The 24,152-nt window shown below is 32.6% G+C and overlaps 1 protein-coding gene across 1 annotated transcript in view; it reads right to left on the bottom strand.

The window, feature by feature from the left end:
* The window catches only part of PCDH11X (protocadherin 11 X-linked), a 199,529-nt gene that overhangs the window by 146,593 nt on the left and 28,784 nt on the right, over positions 1-24,152 (bottom strand). The window contains 1 exon segment of the mRNA XM_004685886.2: positions 18,070-20,586. Coding sequence (XP_004685943.2) covers positions 18,070-20,586 — 2,517 coding nt within the window.

The raw sequence follows: 24,152 nt of genomic DNA, 5'->3' as shown, positions 1-24,152 counted from the left end.
TTCACCAGAGGCAGAGTGGGGAGCGGAAAAGGCAGACTGAAATACACTGCTGAGGGAGCAATGGGCAAAACAGGAGAGGTCTGCTGCACCATGTGGGTCACCTCTCTGACTGGGAATCGAACACTTACTGTAGTGGCTGCAGATAGCTTCACAGTGCTGCAGTTTAACCTGTTGCACCACCTGGGAAGGCCCTTCTGTATATGATACCTATTCTATACTGTCTTAGTGGGAAGTATGTCTGGCATGTATACATACTTCTCTTAAGTCTATGTTATCTTCAAATTTATATCGTGAATTAGAATTCTTCTTAAGATTTGAAAATAATAAGCCACGGTACCAGTCATTATGTTAAGGAAGACATTTATCTTATTGCAAAGTTGAAAAGAAAATCTCATATAAGAATACATAAAAATCAATTTGCTTTTACAGGTTTAACAAAGCAACAGTTCCATGAAGTAACTACGAACTTTCTTGACTAAAAGTGGGAATTTCACCATTAGCTCAAAATGTGCAGAAACATATTTTAGCATTAAATATCACCACAACAAATTTCCCAGATTTCAGACCATGTAACATGTGTCTTGGTCAACATCAAAGTCATAATGATCTATTACTATTACTATTGATATTAGATTTGTTCCAATTCTAGCCCTTCAATGTTTCAATGACAAATAATATTGTTCTTGAAAAATTAGCACATACATTGTATATTGGGAATATTATTTCTAAATTCGACATTTGAAAAGAAATTTCAGGCATTCTGTTTGAGCTATGCCAACCAGAAAATGTAAAATTCTTTTATACATGATCTCTAGTCAAGCCCAATACAATATAGTGATAAATCATGACAAGAAATTAAAAAAACAAACTTTTTAACCAAAGTAAGGAAATTCAGCCTAAGATTTTAAAGACTTGATAAAATTGACAAAGCTAGTAGTATCAAAGTCAGAGCTAAAATCAATTCTAAGAGAACCTATGTTTATTTGTTAATAAATACATATATTTTTCTACCTTTATACTGAGTTATCATGGGCAACTAAAAATTGTACACATTTCAGGTATACAGCATGATGCTTTGATATGGCTATAAACTGTGAAATGAACACAACAATCATACTAATTAGCACATTCATCGCCCCATATAATGACCTTTTATGATGAAAACATTTAAGATATTGCCTGTTAAGTTTCAAGAAGATAATACCTCATTAATTATAGTCCCTGCACTATATAGTAGGTCTCTAGAACATATTCCTCTTCTAACTGCTATTTCTATATTTTCCCAACTTCTTCCAATTTCTCCTATCCTCCTGTCCTTAGTCATCACCATTCTACCTTCTACTGCAATGATATTGACTTTTCAAATTTCAATATGAGTGCGATCTACTCTCTGCATCTGCATTTCACCTAGCATAATCTCCAGCTTGATACATATTGTCAAAAATGTTAGTGTTTCCTTATTAAAGCATAAATATTACACACACACACACACATAATTACATCTCTCATACTTTATTCATTTATCAGTGGACACTTAGGTTGTTTCCATACCTTGGCCATGGTGAATGATGGTGTAATAAATGTGAGAACAAATAAGTCTCTAAAGATAGTGACTTTATTTCCTTTGGACAAATGGTATTGCTATATCATATGGTAGCTCTATTTTTGATTTTTTGAGACCCTTCCATACTATTTTCCATTGTGACTGTACCAATTTACATTCCCATAATTTCAGAGTTCTCCTTTGTCCACATGTTTGCCACTATTTCTTGTGTTTTTTATGATAATCACTTCTATAGTTCTAAGGTGAGAATATTATTGTGGTTTTGACTTGAATTTTCCTGATGGTTAGTGGTGTTCAGAACATTTTCTTGTACTTGTGGGCTATTTGTATGTCTTCTTTGGAAATATACATTTCCCAAAGAAATGGAATAAATATGAATGGACTGAAAATTGTGTATGATTTTTTTTAAAGAAACATCAAGAGATTAAGTGACAGAGATCTTGATCAATTTTTTTAAGATGCCTCTAATGTATCTTGATCTGATGCAGATGAATAAGAGTGTATTCATACACAATAAAGTCCATCAACAGTGAACTTGACTTAGCAATTTATTATGTTATACATTAATAAAGAAGAAAACTATCCATTATTGTCTTTTCATTTTAATATAGACTAGGGAATTGTTTGTTTTTTTTTAAATCGGTGCTAATCTGTGGATTGATACTCAAGTACCACTAATCTTGAGACAAAGTTCAAACACATTCATTTGGCTTAAAAAGTCCTTTCCAGTGTTGCCCAAGATTTCTATCTGCTTTCACCTCTTGTCTCTTTCCCTCTCTGCCATGTTTCATATATTCTGGGTGCAGCCTTCAGACTCACAATAGCCCTTGTGCTTGCTCTTCTTTCTATGTATATAAGACTTAAATTTAATTTCTTATTTTGGTATAACTCTCCATATTAATGACAAGTATGGAGGAGTCAGGTACACTGAAATTTGAAGTATCAGTAATTATAATAAGAACAATAGATATAGAACTTTCTTAAATCTCCATAGCAACCCCTTCAGGCATATGTGTGATTGCATTGCCACAGACATAAGCGCACACACACGTAGACTAAACACGATATCAAAATAAAATAATTGGACAATAGCTAAGTGACAATAGAAAGGAATCTAAGGAGATAAATACATCTAATTACAACTATGAATAATCAACGGATTCAGCTTCAAATATGTCTTAGTCAATTAGTAAAACATATGAAGGCAAAAAGTCTAGCAAAGCATATAATTCCAGATATTAAAGATAACTATCTTTTTATTATAAAACCACATTTCTAAAGCATTGTTTCGTGTTCAATAATATCCCCTTTTTTTCTGGTAGATAAATTTAAGGGCAAATATCATATTTGATTTTTTATATTACTTCATTAACTGATTTGTTAAAAGATAATGACAAAATCTAACCGTGAAAGTAAGACAGCAGTGTAAACAAAAGTTTTGAATTCAATACAATGTGATTTATTCTAGACAGTGAACTTAATTTGCTAGAATGATTTGGATAAGGACAACAGTTTTTTATGTGACAAAATGAGAAAATAGCAAAGGTGTATATTTTTGTTAACAGAAATACATTAACTTCAATATTTCTAGAAAATATTTTAGGTTTTATACATAAAATATTTAATAATGATAAACAAATTTTATAGCTCAATTAATTCTAATAGAATGTTTTATAAAGTACTATATAATTTATATATTAAAATGTAACTTTCATGAGAGCTCATACTTTGAAATGAAATAACTTAGTTCCTACATAGTGTAATGTACCAAGCTTTATAAATGCAGAATATGATTATAAATATGTTGCTTTCAATTGCTATTCTAACAGTAATAAAATTTAAAGATTCACTATAAAGTTTTTCATATTCTTCAGGTTAAAATTTATTATGGTTCTAGAATAAAAATTTTAAATATACAATTTCCATAATATAAAGCCCCAGATAAATAATTTTAATTGGATTTGATTGAATATACTCTACAGACTGCATCTATAGCACTTTAGTTGAGGGTAGAGTGAAACTGAGAATGAGTTTTAAATTTCAGGAGTTAGATTATGAAAACTCTTAACTGCAAGACAAGGATGTCTGAACATTACTCACTAAGTGATGAGAGTTCTGGCCTAAATTAAGGGGGAAGCATTCATAAGGGAAATGAGTGACATATTTCGAAGTTGGAAGCAGCAGAACTTGTTCATAGGTAGCAATGTAGGTGATAGAGAAGGAACATTTTGAAGATTTGCATGAACTTTTAATGCAATACTAATGTGGTACTTGTAATTAAGAACCCATCATTTTCAGTGTCTCTTGATGGAAGAGTTTTGATTGTGAAGCTGTTTTAAAGGTTTTGTTTAGTTATATAGTTCATTTATGTAGAACTCTTGCTTTTACAATTACTGAAAAATAACTCGTTTGTAACAATATTGTCTGGAGTAATAATCAGGATGTCTAGACTATAGTAAAGAACACAAGATATGGTTCTAGAATCAAGACTACTATATGATTCAGCTCTAATTAAGCAATTAATAAAAATAAGTCTTCCTAGAACCTTGACCTGAAACAGCTGGGGAATAGGGAATAGGGGAAATATACTATAATTTGGTTAAATTAGACTTGGGAAATATTTTGAAGATCTAGAATATTTCTAGAAATATTGAAGATAATGTATTTCTGTTAACAAAAATATACACCTTTGCTATTTTCTCATTTTGTCATATAAAAAAAGATGTGGTATAAATACAAAATGGAGTACTTTGGAACTACATGGCTGGGACTGGAACTACATGGCTGGGACTGAAAGGTGTTATGCTTAGTGAAATGTCAGAAGGCAAAAAAAATACTGGGTGATTTCATTCTTTTGTGGAATATAAACAAAATGAATAGACCAAAGTAAAACCCAGTTTTTAAATCTAGAAAATAGGTATAATATCAATTATATTTAATTTTTTGTATTGTGCTTATGTTGTCAGAAAGGAAAGATTTCATATTTTTTTATATCTGAGTGTATTTAATCCTGTATGTTTACCATATTTTCTTAATCCACAGTTCTGTCCTTAGGAATATAGATTGTTTCCATAATTTGGCTGTTACAAGTAATGTTACAACGAACACAAGCGTGCATCTATCCCCTCAGTAGCTTGCTAAATGAAATTGCTGGATTATGTGTAGCTATATTTTTAATATTTTAAGAAAACTCCATATTGTTTAGCACAGAGCCTGGAGCAGTCTATATTATCAACCACAGTGTATAACAAGAGTACAGTAACTTTTTCTCTACATTTTGACCAATCTCTTTGTTTCTGGTCTTTTATTGTGGTAAATGACAATGAGCACTTTTATTATTGCAATGATCATAGAGGAAAAATCCCCCCCAACTTTTTTTTAGCAAGCAAAATTCAACAATGCCTTAAAGGCATCATATACCATGAGCAAATAGAATGTATTCCAGGGATGAGACTAGTCAAAAACAAATATTTTAAAATATAATTCTCCACATCAAAGCTAGAAAGGATAAAAACCATGTGACTGTTTCAATAGATAGAAAGAGAGATAATGATAAGATTCAAGATCCATGTTTTTGTGGTGGGAGAGCCACAGTAATCACACAACAGAGAGAAATCCTTTACTGTCAGAATATTAACAAGGATGTAAAACATTAAAAAAATAAATGAATAAATGAAGGGATTACTCAATATCCATTTCTGATAGAACTTCCCAAAACTGGGAATAAATGGAATACACCTCAATATAATAAGTCATAAAACAAATCCATTTCTAAGATAATGCTCACTAGTGAAATCCTGAAAGCCTTTCATCTAAGATCAGATATAAGGATTCCATTTTCACCACTACTATTAAACTTAGTATTATAACTGCAAGGAAAAGCATTTAGTCAAGATTATATAAAATGAATCTAAATTAGGAAAGATGAAGAAAAACTATCATTATCTGCAGGTGCCACTACAATATATATAGAATACCTTAAAAATGCCACAAAAATTAACAGAAACAATAAATTGGTACAGGTAAGTGGAAGGCTGCAAAATCAACATATAAAAATTGGTTGAGTTCTTACATGCAAATAATGAATTAGAAGACTAGAAATCAATAAAGCAATCCCATCTGCAATCACATCAAAAGAAATGCCCACAAATAAATTTAACAGCATAGGTCAAAGACCTATACAACAAAAACTATGAAACAATGTTAAAAGAGATAGAAGACACAAAGAATAAAAAATAAATATTTCCTTCTCAAGAGTTCACATTGTTCAATTAACCATCTTACCCAAAGATGTATACTAATTTACTGCAATAACTATCAAAATGCCAGTGGCATTTTTTTGAGAAATAGAACAGAAATTACTGAAATTCACATGGAACCACAAAAGACTGAATAGTCTAAACAATTTAGAAAAAATAAGAATGAAGTATTACACTCCCAGACATCAAACTATATAACAAACAATAGTAATCAAGACAATGTGGTATGGAGCAGAGGAAACAAACACACAGATCAGATGAATAGAATTGAGAGCGCAAAAGGAACCCACTTTTATATTGATAGTTAATCTACAACAAAGGGACCAAAAGTATATAATGAAGAAAGGAAAGTCTGTCCATCAAACAATGTGGGGACACCAGACAGCCACATGTAAAAGAATAAAACTACAACACTATTTCACACCATGTACAAAAGTTGATTCTAAATAGATCAGATTTGGATATAATACCTGAAATTACAGAGCACAGAAGAAAACAGCCAAACACTCCATGACATTGACTTTAGGCATGTCTTTAAGAATTCCACACCAATGGTAAGGAAAACAAAAGCAAAAATAAATAATTGGCATCATACCACATAAAAATCTGCAGAGCAAAATAAAATTACTGATAAAACAAGACACCCTACTGTGTAAACAAAATATATGCACATCATACATCCCACAAGGGGCTCATCAAAATGTACAAAGAACTCGTAAAACTCAACAAAAAGAAAACAAATAAACCAAACAAATCTCATACCTTGAGAATGGCTCATATCCAAAAGACCAAAACCAACAGTCATACACTGTTGGAGGAATTGCAGACTGGTCCAACCTGTATAGAAAACAGCATGGAGTTTCCTTGAAATATTAAAAGTAGAGCAAACATATGATACAGCAAATCCATTCCTAGGGATCTACCCAAAGAATGCAAGAACACTACTTTGGATTGATATGTGCACTTTGAGCCACTGTAGCACTATTTCAATAACCATGATATGGAAAGAGCCTAAGTATCCATTGACAGAACAATGGATTAAAAAGATGTGGTATAGGCCCTCCCTGGTGGTGCAGCGGGTTAAAGCACAGCACTGAGAAGCTAAAGCCACTTCCGCATGAGTTCGATTCCCGCCTGCCCCGGAGGTGACCACATGGCGTGGCAGACCTCTCCTGACCCGCCCGCTGCTCCCCTCAGCAGTGTACTTCGTCGATCTGCCTGTTCTGCTCCCCACTCTGTCTCTGGTGAAGCCTTTCGCCGCCCCGAGCCTCTGGCCTGTACCCCAGTTCTGTATGCATAAATAAATAAATCTTTTTTTAAAAAAAAAAAGATGTGGTATAAATACAAAATGGAGTACTTTGCAACTACACGGCTGGGACTGAAAGGTGTTATGCTTAGTGAAATGTCGGAAGGCAAAAAAAAAAAAATACTGGGTGATTTCATTCTTTTGTGGAATATAAACAAAAGGAATAGACAAAAGTAAATCTAAACAACCGTAGATGTCTAACTGTAAATTATGATTATCAGATGGTTGGTTAGGGCTGGGAATTAAAGAAGACAGAAGGCCCACTGAAGTATGATGGAAGATTATGGGTGCTTTGGTGGCTGGGGTGCTGTGGTAACATATAACTGAGTGTAAACCTGTACCTCTATTAATCATATACAATATTGTAAACTACTGTTACCTCAACTTAAAAAGATACAATTTTTTTAAAAGAATCATATCTCCAAACTTAACTAGTAATATATTTTATTATTCTATATTAGCTATATTAGTCATATTTTATGTGACATACATTTCCTATATCATGTATACTAGCTGACCAGAAAAAAAAAAAGAAAGAAAACCATAAAGAGTAAAAGGACAAGGCATAGTCATAGAAAAAGATCAGGGTATGTGACAAAAATAAGGGTTACACAGAGCAGAAGGATGAAGTAGACCTGATAACATTTTAAAATCCCCTAAAACACAGTAATTAAAGGTTTATTCTATATGCAGTGTGGAAAGACTTAAGATTTTTTTTTTCATATATTTAATTTGATGAGATCTATGTTTTAGAAAGAACTTTCTGGATACAAGTTAGAAAATGGGTTAGACAAATGAAAGTACATAACGTAAAACCTATTAGTAGTGGGGTCCGTAACTCAAAATGAAGACTTTAATGAGGAAGTGGTATGGCAATGGGATAAATATTGGAAATACCTAGAGGCAAAGATCAACAGAAATTAGTTGACACCTGGATTTGTCTGAAAAGAGGAAATTTTTGATTAAGATGTTTACTGAACTGGGCTAGGTACTTACTTGTAACTTCACATTTAAAGAAATTTGGAATGAATACCTAATTCATATTTGTGAGACACTTTAAGCAACACTGATCCATACATAAGCACTCAACTTCACTTTCTCACTTTTATGTACTATTTTTTTTCTTTTTTCTCCCAAATCTAGTATACTCAGGGATTTTCTGAATTGGAAAAATGGAAAGATTTTGTAATATACTTTCAGTTAAACTCCTGGGATGATTTTTTGTTTTAAACAATAGCAGCCACTGGGGAAGATCTCGGTTGCTCCACATGCTGAACTGCTTTTACCCCAACCTCAGCATAACCTCTGTTATTGTCCACATTGCTTTGCTCATAGTAGGAGTCTGAAAAATATTTGAATAATCTCTTTTGAACTCATGGTTAATGCCATTATCTGCATAGTCTATGAAATACAGTTAATAAATAACACCATACTGTTCAATAGTCACGTAATTTGAGTAGGATAAAATGCAAAAAAAAAAAAACTAATAAACAGAAGTCACTTTTATCCAATTCAATTCATCGTATTATTCAAAAAAAGACCAGTTAGTGAACAGGAATGCCAATCTAGAAAGCCCTCTATCTAAAGCTCTGGCTAATAGAACACAGACAATGGTTAGGATGTTAAAATGCTTAAAATTATTTTAAGATCCTTGATGATAATAAAAAGTTTCCCCTGCTGACAACACGTACTTCAAAATATATCAGAGGATGTGTAATACCAATGCTGAAACACCTTTATTTCTAGTTATTTCACTTAATACAGATTACACATATTTTATGTACTGTAATTAAATCATATACAACCAATGGTTCTGGCTACAAGATGCTCTATAATATCCATTCTAATATATTCACAAGAAAACCTTTTTATTCACTTTGAAATTAATTACACACAAAGAAGCAAAAACAAAAGTGTTGGGAATGTTAATATATTTTGAATCGTAACGTTCTAATATTACATAGCTTTTCTTCAATTGCCATTGTTATTAGTAGTTCCTCCAAAAAGCAGAAAAAATTGTATATGTTGCCCAATCTGAAGATCAAACATATCATAAATATTTCCTATAGTTTACATAAATCCATAATCTATACTATCTGCTTATTGATATGCATACATTGGTAATATGCATGCACAGCATTGTTCTAAACCTCTATTTTTAATTTAAGGTTAGAACAGGTATACAACAAAATAAGTAAATTCACTTTATTTTTTTACTTTAATTTTAATTTTAGTAAGTAAATTCAATTTAATTTTATAGATTTTGGGAAAAAAGTATTTTCAACACGACTGCATATTCATTTACTTCTAACTAGCACGACAGAGTAGGAGTGTATTACCTAACTTTTTACAAATGAGTAACGAAAAAATGCATTATTTTCTTATCAAGTGTCTTTGCCAAATACTAAAACAAAGAGTGAAATTTTTGTATATTCAATTCTGTCTTTTTTTTGTTATATACTTTATTTTTAATTTATTTTTATTTTTTAAAAAGATTTATAATTTATGCGTACAGAACTGGGGTACAAGCCAGAGGTGCAGGTACGTAAGAGGCTTCACCAGAGACAGAGTGGGGAGCAGAACAGGTAGAATAACCAACTACACTGCTGAGGGGAGCAGCAGGTGGGTCAGGAGAGGTCTGCCACGCCATGTGGGTCACCTCAGGGGCGGGGGATTGAACTTGCACTGAAATGGCTGCAGCTAGCTTGCAGTGCTGTGTCCTTACCCCTTGCGACACCAAGGAGAGCCTTATATTTTTATTTTTAAGTAACATTGTATTATAACATTATGTAACATTCAGGTGTGCATCATTGAGAATCAACAAATATATACCACACTACGTCCACCACCAAAAGTCCAAATCTATCCTTCACTATATTATTGTCCCCCATTTCTCTATTTACCCACTTCCTCCCCACTCTCTTTCTGGTAATCGCTAATTGTTCTTAAGGTGTAAGAGTTCATTTTGTTTTATTTAGTTCATTTGTTTTCTCTAAATAACAGACATGATCTAAGTTATATTTTTCTTGGTCTTGCTTATTTTCACTAAGCATAATTTTCTCTAGGTACATCCATGTTGTTTCTCATACAAAGAGATCTTTTAGCTTTAGCAGAAATTTTTAGTTTAAAACATTGTTTTTTCAAAAACCAAAGATTTTTTACAATGAGAGGAGCTTAGACTCAAGATAGAAATATATACTATGCTTTTGTAAAGTACACTATCACTTAAGCAAGCCATATACTACATGAACTTGTCCAGCCATACATCTATAAAAATAGACAGTGTGGGCCCTCCCTGGTGGCGCAGTGGGTTGAAACACAGCACTGAGAAGCTAAAGCCACTTCAGCATGAGTTCGATTCCTGCCTGCCCCGGAGGTGACCACATGGCGTGGCAGACCTCTCCTGACCCGCCCACTGCTCCCCTCAGCAGTGTACTTCGTCGATCTGCCTGTTCTGCTCCCCACTCTGTCTCTGGTGAATCCTCTCACCCTCCGCATCTCTGGCCTGTACCCCAGTTCTGTATGAATAAATAAATAAATCTTTAAAAAAAATAGACAGTATGTATAATAGGTCAATTATCACTTTGTATAAAATGCTTTGCGTGTATAGTTTATGACAAAAAGATCAGAGTAATTATTTAATTTTAAAGTACATTACTTTTAAAGTTTGTAGAGCCTTTAAACAGAATTACTAAATAAATTAAAAAGAAAACTTGCTGTTACAGCTTGAAACTGAAAACAATTTAAAAACTAGAACAGTAGTGGTGAGAGTGGACATTCTTAACATGTATCAGATTTTAGTGGAAAAGTTTCAGTTTTTCACCACTGAATGCTATTAGCTGTGTTTTTGTTATAATTTGGCCTTTGCTATGTTGAGATATATTCTTTTTATCCCCAGTATTTCAAGGGTTTTAATCAAATGGATGTTGCATTTTACCCAATGTTTTCTCAGCATATATTTATATGATCATGTGATTTTTATGTTTCCTTTTATTAATATAGTGAAAAACATTGAATTGTTCATGCTGAAACATTCTGTGTCTCTGGTATGAATCCTAGTTGGTTGTGGTGTATTGTTCTTTTTAATGAATTGTTGGATTCAGTTTGCTAAGATTTTATTGGGGAATACATATATATATATGTATATATATAATTTTATTTTTACATCATTTCGTGCCTTTTTCCATCTCAATTGTAATTCCTGTGGACTTCCCATCACCAATTCACCTGTGTGCCATCACCATAGTCCCGTGCACAACCTCTCCCCCTATTTTTGATTCTATTCTCCACTCCACCCCTATAAAATGTTTCTGGTTTATAGTTGTTCAATATTATTTTTTTTTTCCTTATTGGGGATTTTGCATGTGTGGTCAATAGGGAAATTGCCTGTAGTTTTATTTTTTTTGTGCTAGTAATCTAAAATACATCTACAATTACCTAAATGTTTCTGTAATGAATGTCCTGTACATATCCAGTATAAATAAAAGCCTATGACTAATAAATTTTAAATAGCACATAAAACCATGGATGTCAATATATGAGCATCCATAAGGTATGAAAAAACAAATAGTAAAAATGTTCTTTTTTTAAAATTATATAAAACTTTGTCTTATAGCACCTTGGAATATGATATAAAGCTAAATATGAACAATATTTGAAATGTTAAACTAAACACACAATTTAAGGAAACAAAGCTATTATACAAGAGGTCTCATAAGCAATTACAAAATGGACTTACGTTCATACAAAATTTCTTAGATTTGCTTGTCCTGTAACATTTCTCTTAAGATCAGGTTCATATCACATCTATGTAGATACACACTAATAAAATCTAACTGAACAGTGACAATTGCAAACAAAATGTTAAAATGCGGCAATATTATTTTATGTTAAAATAAAAAATTTAATAAAGAATATAGTTGATTGATTAAATCTAAATTCAACTTAAAATGTTCTAATTCAACTTAAAATTTCTATACATTTGTGTAAATCTAAAGTATACACAAAGTATATTATCACTGATATGTGGGCAGCATGGTAAACAGAAATAGAATATGTATATATTAATTAATGAATAGAATTATTACACCACTTTTTTCAACTTACATAGTGTGAATTCTAACCAAAACAAATTGATATTTTAATAATAAACTGGAAATAATCAATTAGACAATGTAATAAAAGATTCTATACACTACATTCTCTGAAAGTTCCTTCTTTTCCTGATGAGTTGTCTAAGATTTGCTTTCCTTCTAATCTTTCTTGTTTCACTGACTAGAATAAGAACCAGAGAGAACATCAAGAACATAACCTTGGAAATATTCCATAAATCCATTAGTAACAACACAACACAAGAGAAGCGAAGATATCTGAGACTTTGTAAATCAAACATATAGTAATAAAAATAACTAAATTAAAAGTGTCACCAAATCAACTGAAAAGAAAGAACTAATTAGGAAAATACATATTTTTATTCTCTCTGGCTTTTGTGGAAAACTAGTTTCAATGCCATCCACATCATTCTCAAATTGTAATGTTCTCTCAAGCTTAAGCAAAACACAGATAAAAGAGAGTTAATCAAAAGCAGTATCAACAATAACTCCTGATCTAATTTTAAACACAGTTTAATCTCAATCATGAATGATTTATACAGTAAAATAGTTTAGCCCCAAAGAGCAGAAAAGAAATCAATTTAGAGTTATCCCTCTCATGGAAATGAATTCTGAGATACGAAGCCACAGAAACATGAAGCTCACAACTATTGAAAAATGTCCTTTAAAGAGATTCTAGATAAATATTTGGAGATTTTTCCATTTTCACATATATAAAGGAATGATTAGAACTTTTTCTTATTTTAGTCACACGAGAAGACATTACTGAAGTTAGAAAAAAAAAAGAGATATCCTCCTTAGTTCACAGAGTATGAAGAAAAAGAGACACATGGGTGGACATGACACAACATCTAAAATGCATTTATGTAATAATTACATATACAAAAAGTCATGGATTCACAATAGTTTATTATAAGACAATGCATCATTAATTTATTTTACTGGTGACCATTCTTTCATTCACAACTAAATCAAAACTAGAGTTTGGAAACTCCTACTATTTGTACATCTTTCTATCAACAGATGCTTTCTCTGGGAATATAAATTGGTTCAATCTTGATGTTCCTTGGAATGATATGAAGTAAAACAGAAGTAGTCAATTTATCAAGATGAAATGATTGGAGCAATTGTTTTATTTATTTATTTTTTAAAAGATTTATTTATTTATGAATACAAGAACAGTGGTATGGGTCAGAGGTGCAGGGGGAGAGAGGGTTCACTAGAGACAGAGTGGGGAGCAGAACAGGCAGATCAACTGAAATGTACTGTTGGGGGGAGCAGTGGTCAAAACAAGGAAGGTCTGCCATGCCATGGGGGTCAGCTCCTTAGCCTAGAATAGAACTTAGGTGGCAGTGGCTAGCTATAGCTTGATAGTGCTGAGCCTTTAAACCCTGCAATACCAGCAAGGCCCTATTATAAAATTATTTAAATAAGTAATATCCACAAGGTAAAATTTAAGTGTATTCTTGTAATATCTGTTCATAAGTATGTAATATAATATTTTAATTTTTATGGTATTTCTCATTATCAGCAAAGTAATTACTCCCACTGTCATTGCAGTTAACTAAGTAAAGCTTAAAGAACCAGGTTGGTATTATTGTAGTTATAGAGAGTTTTGTATTGAGTAAAAAAATCTTAAACTAAAGTTTGAAAGAAACCTATTTGAAATATTAACCTATATAGCAATTTCCAAGAATTATACTAATTTTCAACACTAAATAGAGCACAAATACCCATATTTCAAGGAACACTTCAAATAATACACTAATTTAATGTCATACATAATATACTAAATCCCATTCACATTTCAAAAAATTAATTATATACAATGAAACATTTGAATGAAAACTCAGAAAGCACATGTTATAATATGATTGTAAGCATTCTTTATATTCCCTTTTTGTCTCAAGGATTCAAGCTTATTTCAAGAAAATTTCTAATTGTCTTAATAGTCATAAACAGCTTAAAACATATTGTAAATTGTAACAGAAAATTCTTTCCTGGATAAAATTGGATGTAAACCAATTTGAGGCATTTACTCATCTGTGTGAGAATTGAATTAATCAACATACTGTGAAAGATGAGATGATTTTAAAATGTACATTACCTAAAGCAATAAAATATAGTCAGTAACTAATGCCAGAAAAATAAGATAGATTTAGAGTTGATATTAGTACCTTGTATTTCCCTAGGAAGTTTCAGAATTAAGAATATATCTTCAAAAAACCTCCTATTTTTTAAGATGTAAAAAATACAACTATCTAAGTTGATAGTTCTACTCACATATGGTTGGAGTTATGTTAATAATACAAGTATCAATACTTTTTTTTCAAAATATCAAGGAGTATAAAGATATTTACATTCTACTTTTGACATACAAAACAGCACTTATAAGAAAAGAAAACATGATCATAAAAAATAATGAATAAAATAAACTACTGGAACAACATGGTTACAGTCAACATAAAAATACAGTAAAATTATTTTAATGTCGTCTAACATTTAAGCAAAGTGATGGGTAATTATTTTCTCAGCAATACTGTATTAACTGAATATTCTCAAAAGTGAACTAAAGTGGGTTTTCTTATTGTTTGTTTCTGGTATGTTAAATAAAATCCTTTGTGTTTGTCCTGGATACTTTTCACAGGATAATTTGGGTAGGGCAGTTTCACTTCCAAACCTGACAAACATCATCCACAGAGTATGTGTAAATTCTTTAGCAATCAGACAGGAAATTATTTACAGATTTCATAATTGATCTACTAACCATTAGTTTATACACCAAGACAGCATTATATCAAGTTGCTAATATTTGGAGCAAGAAAGTGGGGAAACCGTATAATAAAATCCATTTATTATACTGCATGATTTCTCCAATAAATTTTAAATGCTGCAACTAAAATTGGGAAAATTTTCTGTGGGGGTTAGTTTTTGAAGTGGTTTTTGTCTTGCTTTCCTTTATAGTGGAAATCTAGATCATAAAATTAATGAACATAGTCAAATTTGGAAATCACAAATCATTGGAATTGTTTTGGAAGGGAAATGGGATTATGATGTTCCTAGACAGCTTTATATTTCATTGCAGATTTCATTAGTTGATTGTCCTGGATTCAGTCTAGGACAAGAAAAATAACATGTTATCAAAATCAGATGGTGGTGTTCTTTCTCAGTCCCAAGCATGCCACATGACTGAAATTTTATATACTAAAATACAGGTGCACAAAATCAAAGTTACTGAATTTAACAATAGTGAGTATCAAACCTATTCTAAACTAAATCAAACTGCTGTTAGATTTTGAATTAATGTATTATACCTACCATTACTAGATGTAAATATAACCTTAAACCTTCCTCTTGAAAATGTATTCCTCATTTTGAGCTCAAGAGGAGTATTAATGCCTTCTGCTAAGAGTAAAATTTCATCCCACTGTTAAGGAACAATGGATTTTTATTACGTTGACTGGCATTTTTCTCCATTTTGTGTGATATGTCGTCTTTAGAGAACACACCTACTATATATAGATTTTTAAATGCATATATTATTTTTCAGTCCTCACTTTTCATTTTAGCATTCTGCAACATCAGTGAATATATGATGTCTCTCCTGCATTAATAAGAACTTGAATAATATGTAAAAATGGTGACAAACATTACAAATGCAGCACAAAATGCAAAACTTTAATTATTTTTAGTATCATTATTCTGCCTGAGTTCACCAATTCTCATCCTGAAGATACTTAATAATTAATCTGAAGCAATTGTGATGAAATGACAAAAATATAAATTTACCTATTTTTTAAGATGTAAAAAATAGGACAAGTCATCTGAGAACTCACCAATTCTAAAATAGCCTTTTCAGCTAATATAAATCATAGTGATAGTCAATAACTTGTTCTCATTAACATTTAATTTTCATATGTTGTCTATTTCATGAAGTGAATTTCCCATGATTATGGAAAGATATTTAAATAAAGTGCTTTGATGGAGAAATTATTAATTTTATTGACTTTTTAAAGAACTTCAAAATACAAAAAAAAATCAACAAAAGGAAATATTTTTTGGTAAATATTTCAATATTTTTTCATTACCCAAGCCCCTACTTACTGCATATTCAAGTAGTCTAGGCTCATAAAATATTTCTATGTCTTTAGAAAGAATTAAAACCAGGATTTATTCTTTTAAATACCTTCTCAAGCCAATTTATTAAAAATGATGGTCTGCAAAAATAATTCACAAACCCACTCTTTGTTTACTCTGAGTCACAAATTTAGCTCAGGAAGAAAAATGCTAGTAGGATGCACAAAATATAAACTGCTATTCCAGAAGATATTTTTCTATTGAGAAATTTTTCCAATATATAACATAAGAGCTGTAAATATATTTTAAAAACCCTTTGAATTGTTAGATACAACCCCAAGTACACTCCAACGAACTGTTAGTCATTTAAGCTTTGCTTATAGACAAACATGGAACTCGTTTAAACTTTAGAAATAACCACTGCCCTGTAAACTCAAAGTGTAAAAACTCTTTACATAGGCTATAATTCCATTTTACTATTTGCAGTAGCATTAATTGCTGACATATTGTAACAAAATTCATCTACAACTGAATTAGTAGATTACCATCACTGTGTGATTAAAATTAATCTTATTGTATAATTTAACTATGCATATTCTTGAATGACCTCAATTCTTAAAACCACATCCTAAATTATGGTAACTTATTTTCAGTATTATTTAGAAAAAAACTTCTTCAATATTTCCATCTTTAGTGTGAGAAACCTTTTTTACTTTCACATTACTTCCATTTGATTAAGCCTGAATGTGATTTCATAAAAACTTTATTCACTGTAACTGAAAAGAAGCTTTTTTAAGAACAGCACAGATAAAAATAATAAAGTCAATGTGTCATGGCATCAGAATAAAATGCTTCCATGACTTTTATCATTTGATTTTATCAAGGAAATAGATATAATTAAATCATTTACCCATGGATGTCAAGATATTTTAAAATTTCTTTTCCACAGAATACAGATTGAAAGTACTGTATCAACTCTTGTTTATGTAAACCTATTGAGTTTTTAAATTATTGTTCATTGATTACGTGGGTCATAATATACCTGTGTTTTTCTTTATGAACTTTAGAGAAAGCAAACATATTTCATTTTTCAAGTTATTTTCTTTTAAGCATGTCTCCTGAAGGGCACCCAATACCTTGCATAAACATGCAAATTCTCAAATGGATGTCTAAAATAGAGATCTCATATATATTTCATTCTCTGGCTTGAAGATTCCGATAAGTAGTAAGCTTTCATTTTTCTAATGTCATTCTTGTTACATTGAGTGAATATAGATTTTATGAACCAGTATAATGGTGAGTTCTAACCTAGAAACAACACTTTTCTTGGTGGGTTTTGTGAACATCATATTTGGGGTGGGTATCTAGGCTAATTATCTAAGGCAAATAAAATTTTCCCAGCACCACTAAGTCCTGCTTATCAGATTCTAAAAATCTTGACTGATTTTTCTAGCCCCAACTGTTCTGATTTTCATGAATGCAGTTCTACTTACGGCAGTGCTAAGATACTCTCTTTTGGAGTTTTCTAGAATGTTCTATAACAAGTGAAATACTGCTATGTAAAGACAAAATTTCCTCCATTACTTTTTTGGATTTTCTAAACAGATCCATATATCTATTTGGATACATCTATAGAGTATGATTGATTCTTTTCGTTCTTTGATGAAATTAATAGATTCTGTAAAGCTTTACTTCAACAAGAAATAATTTTTTTAAAGTTAAAAAGTTCAGTGGGAAACTTGGATTACCTACCAGTTTGGTGTGTACAGACACAGGGGTCTTGAATGTTATCACTGGATAGCTGCACTCAGAAATGCTGTAGGGGTCAGAACTGCTGGAAGAACACTTAGAGACAGAATCACATGCCACAAATGTATTATCAAGAGGAAGTTCCTGGATGATGTGGTGCTTGGAGTTTAGGGGAGTTTCAGGCTGTATCTGGAAGGTAGGCTGTGGAGAGGCAGATTTGTAGTGTTGAGCCAAATCAGGACTGTCAGGCTTGAAAGTAGTAGGTGTAGTGTCCCAGTTGTATTTGCTCATGGTTTGGTCTTTCAGTTCAATAGGGAGGTCTAGTGTGACACTGTTTCCATCATTGTCAATATCATCGGTCTTAGTTTCTTCAATAGTGACAAAATTCAGCAACAAATTCTTAGGTACATGTTTCCTCTTCTTCTTTTTCTTCTTCTTCTTCTTTTTCTTCTTCTTCATCATCATTATCATCTGCCTGTTTTCTGGGTTAGGAGTAACCCATTCAGAATTCTGTTTGTTTTTCTGAACAGCCTTAAGGTGTGGTGATTGCCGGCATCGTACTACAGCAGTGATGAAAATAACAAGGATGACAGTTATGGTACCAGCAACGATGGCAACCATGATCTTGACGTAGTCACTGGTTGGTGAAGATATATCAGCTGTCTCAATATTTTGGGTGACTGGTGTTCTGATGTTTTTGTGCACCAGTTCATGAATAAACGTAGCATTAGTCACTGACTCATTCACATATAGATTAACAAAAACAACACTGAACAGAGAATCAGGTTGTCCTAAGTCCTTAACTTTGACTACTAATCTGTGTAAACCAAGGTCTGCAACAACACATTTCTCCTTCAAAGTAATGTTGCCTGTTGTTTGGTCAATTATAAAAAGACCTTTGTTGTTTCCTCCTATAATGCTGTAACGGAGCTCTGCATTCATACCCGTGTCATTGTCAATAGCAACTACAGTAAAGACCACTGTGCCTGGAATAGTAGATGGTAGAACTAATTCATAGGAGTAGTTAGAAGAAGGGACAACAAAAACTGGTTTGTTATCATTGACGTCAACTACATTAATAGTTACTTTGGCAGTTGAAGAATGCGGTATCCTACCACCATCCTCTGCCTTTACATAGAAAGTGTAAGATTCCTGCTTTTCCCTATCAAATGAGATATTTGGTCGGATGACACCAGTCTGTGGATCGATGGTAAACTCATCATTCACATCTAAAATGGAAAGAGTTACTGCAGAATTTTCCCCATAATCAGGGTCAGTTACAGTGATCAGACCTACTGTGCCATGTCTTGGAAGATTTTCTGTGACATAGAAGTTGTACTCATTGTGAGTAAAAATTGGACTGTTGTCATTCTGATCAAGAACAGTTACCAAGACAGTGGCATTGGTCATTAAGGGTGGCATCCCATTATCTTTTGCCAGAACTGTGAAAGAATATTTTTCCTGTTTTTCTCTATCCATTTTCTTCACTGCTGTCAGAATGCCTGTATGCTGATCCAGGTTGAATTCAGATGGAGCATCAACGCCTAACAAGTAACTGATCTCAGCATTCTGTCCACTGTCTGCATCTATTGCACTTATTTTAGTCAACTGGGTGCCAGGAGAGTTATTCTCAGGAACAGAGAGACTTATGAAGGGCTGAGTAAAAATTGGAGCATTGTCATTTTCATCTTTGATTTTGACAAGAAGCATGGATGACTGATTCAAAGGAGGTTTGCCAGCATCTGCAGCCAGTAACTTAATGGCATATTCTCTTGTAGACTCATAGTCAAGGTATGCAGCAGTCTCTAGAAGGAACTGATTACTGAATACTGGCCTTAATCTGAAAGGGACTTCGTGATCTGTGAAACATGTGACTCTACTGTTTTGGTCAGCATCCTTATCTGTTACAGTTATAAGAGCAATTTTGGTGTTGAGTGGGGCATTTTCTGAAAGAACCACAGTGCCATTGACTGGATTGATGATATATCTTATATCAATTGATGGAACATTATCATTGACATCTGTAACATTTACTAGCACAATTGCTCTTGCTGGCATCAATCCACCATCGCTTGCCAAAACCAGTAACTTGTGATTTGGTGATTCCTCTCTATCCAGTGGTTCTTTGATTGTGATAAGTCCAGTGGTGCTGTTGAGATGAAATAGCCTCTTGGCAGTGCTAGAGACTAAATTACTGAAATAAAAGTGAATCTTGGCATTTTCACCAATGTCTGCATCTGTGGCATGGAGTTGTGTCACTGAAGTACCTACAGGAGCATTTTCTGGTATACTGATTTCAATCTCATTCTCCTTGAAGACTGGGTGGTTGTCATTTGTATCAGCAACACTTACTTGCAATATAGCAGTACTGGATCTTTGAGGAAAGCCACCATCTTCGACCTTTACTTTCATTACATATGTATCCTTCTCTTCTCTATCTAACTCTTTTTGAACAATCAGTTGTGGCATCTTGTCCCCTTCCGGTGTTTCAATGACATCGATCCCAAAAATACTTTGACCCTAGAAAACAAAATGAAGCATATTTAACATATGCCATTATGTAATGGCAACAGTTTTCAATTTGTTGAAGTCACATGCTAATAACAAAACCAACAAAGACAACACAATGAAAAAGAAAACTAGAGGCTAGTCTCCCTATAGAACACTGATGTAAATATCCACAATAAATAAATATCCACAATCCTTGCCAACAGAATCCAACAATGCATCAAAGGTATAATTACACCAGGATGAAGTGGGATCAATTCCAGGGGCACAAGTATGGTTTAACATCAAAAAATCGATTAATGTAATCCAACACATCAACAAAAAGAAAATAAAAACCATATGATTGTATCAATAGATGTGAAGAAAGTATTTGGCAAAGTTCAACATCCACTTATGACGAAGGCCCTTGAAATTCTTGGACTAGAAGTAATACAATTTAACATGGTAGAGAGCATATATGACAAACCCACGGCCAATATTATTACCAATGGTGAAAACCTGATAGTCTTTCCTTTAAAATCAGTATTAAGACAAAGATGTCCATTCTTGCCACTGCATTTCAATATAATACTGGAAGTCCTAGTCAGAGCAATAAAAAAAAGAGACATACAAGGAATCCATATAAGAAAAGAAGAAGTGATACAATCACTATTTATAGATTATATGGTAATATTCATAGAGCACCCTAAAAATTCCACAGAAAAGCAAATCAAAACAATCAAAAATTTAGTAAAATAGCAGGATACAAAATCAGCACTAAAAAATCATTTGCTTTTCCATATGTAGACAATCAATCTGAAGGAGAAAAAATGTAAGTAAAGCATCCTTTTTACAACTGAAACACACAAAAAAATAATAAATATAACCAAGGAGATGAGTGACTCACCTATACAAAAACACTTATAAAACATAGGTAAAAGAAATATAAGAAGACACAATGACATGGAAAGACATCCCTGCTCATGGTTTGGAAGAATTAACATTATCAAAATGGCCATACAACTGCAAGTAATTTACAGATGCAAACTATTCCAATTAAAATTTCAATGACATTCTTCTAAGAAATAGAACATATATTGATGAAATTCATATGGGGCCACAAAAAAACTTTGAATAGCCAAAGTTCTTCTAACTAAAACAAAGAAGGATGGAGGTCTCACACCCACAGACTTCAAACTATACTAGAAAGCAATAGTAATAAAAATGGTATGGTACTGTAACAAAAATAGTTAAACACAGAGAACAATGGATTTGAATAGAAAGCCCAGAAATAAAGCTATGCATATACAAACAACTAATCTTTGACAAAGAAGCAAAGAATATAGAATGGAATGAGGACTGTTTGTTCAATAAATGGTTACAGGAAAACTGGGCACCATTAGCAAAAGAATGAAACTATATCACTACCTCACATCATGCATAAAAATCAGCTCAAAATTGTTAAAGAATTGACATAAGCACTAAACCATAAAATATACAGAAGGAAATAAAGGTAAAACACAACATGACATTCATCTAAGTAGCATCAAAGTCTCATTCCTCAAGGCAAAGAAAGTGATGGAAAAGTTAATTACACCAAACTAAAAATCTTCTGTGTAGCAAAAAATACATTAACCAAATGTTCAAAATCCTTCATAATCATGGAAATGAAAATCAAAACCACAATGAGATATCATCTTGCAACAGTAAGACTGGAACATACTAAAAACTTTGGCAACAACAGATGTTGGTTGAGGGTGTGGTGAAAAAGGAACTCTCCTACACTGCTGGTGGGAATGCAAACCGTTCTAACCACTATCAAAACCTATGTGGAGTTTCCTCCCACTAGTAAAAATGGAGCTACCGTATGACCCAGAAATTCTGCACCTAGGGATCTACTCAAAGGACATAAAACATTAATTCAGAAGGATACCTGTACCCCTATGTTAATTGCAGCACTATTTATAATAGGTAAGACTTGGAAGCAACCCAAATGTGCAAAAATAGATGAGTGTATCAAGAATACATGGTATGTATACATAATGGCATACTATTCAGCAATCAGAAAAGATAAGCTGATGCCATACACAGCAAATGGATGGAACTAGATGGGATTATACTCAGTGAAATAAATCAGAAGGAAATAGTAAAAACATCGTATGGTCTCACATATAGGAGGAATACTGGGGTATCAAGGAAAATATAATAATAACTACAAAAAATAATCCACAATAAACCAAAACAAAATTAATCATACAACTATGTTTCAGAGATATTTTGCAGGGGAAGGCAAAGGAGAGGGATTAAAATAAGGGTGGGTAGAATATAATGGACTATGGCGATGGTGCAAGGATGAATAGGTGGTGGAAATTCTATAGGGAATACACCTGAGGAAAAAAAGCAAGCATTGTAAGGGAAAAAATTATTTTTTTTGTTAAAGATTTATTTATTTATTCATACAGAACTGGGGTACAGGCTAGAGATGCGGAGGGTGAGAGGATTCATCAGAGACAGAGTGGGGAGCAGAACAGGCAGATCGAGGAAGTACACTGCTGAGGCGAGCAGCGGGCGGGTCAGGAGAGGTCTGGCGCGCCATGTGGATCTCCTCCGGGGCAGGCGGGGATGGAACTCATGCAGAAGTGGCTTAAGCTTCTTAGTGTAGTGCTTTAACCCGCTGCGCCACCAGGGAGAGCCCCCCCAAAAAATAATTATTTTTTTAAAGGAAAAATATTTAAAAGGATTCCAAAATGAAAAGAATAAATAAAACTCACTATTTTTATTTATATATATATATAACTATATATATACATATATGTGTGTATGTGTATATATATGTAAATATATATACATACACATATATATATATACGAATTATTATGCATTTTAAAACAATGCATAATTTCCCACCTCAGGTATATACCCCATAGAATTCCCTCCCTCAGTTTACCCATGCACCATCACCACAGTCCCTGTTCTCCTTCCTCCCTCCTTCTGAACCTTCTCCCCCTCATCCCTCGCAGGATGTCTCTGGTTTATAATTGTTTGTTTGTTTTGTTTTGTTTTGTTTTTTATTGTCACTATTTTTATACCCCCCCCACATGTCTTATTTGGTTCGCCCATATTCCTTCTGTAAGTGAAACCATCTGCTATTTTTCTTTATCTTTCTGGTTGATTTTACTGGAAACACACTATTTTTAGATGACATTAGTATACCTAGAGAAACATTGACAGATAACCCATAACTCTGTAAAAATTAGAAATAATAGGTGATTACAGTAAAGTGCAGTTATAAATCAATAAACAAAATCTGTTGTATTTTTATGTGCAAGCAATATTTCACAAGGAAATAATGAATATAATTCCATTTACAATCATATCAAAATGAATGAATACCTATGAGTCAACTTACAAAAGGGGAGAAGGAACTATATATTGAAAACTATAAAACTCTATTAAAAGAAAATGAATGAATACCTGTGAGTCATCTTAAAAAAGGGGGTGAAGCCCCCAGTGAGAATGGCACATCTTCAAACAACTAGCAACAACAAATGTTGGCGAGGATGTGGAGAAAAAGGAACTCTCCTGCATTGCTGGTGGGA

Source organism: Condylura cristata, unplaced genomic scaffold (genome assembly GCF_000260355.1).
Source record: "Condylura cristata isolate star-nosed mole 26May11 unplaced genomic scaffold, ConCri1.0 scaffold00019, whole genome shotgun sequence".
In the NCBI taxonomy this organism is placed as follows: Eukaryota; Metazoa; Chordata; class Mammalia; order Eulipotyphla; family Talpidae; genus Condylura; species Condylura cristata.
This window is presented reverse-complemented; position numbering and strand designations above follow the sequence as displayed.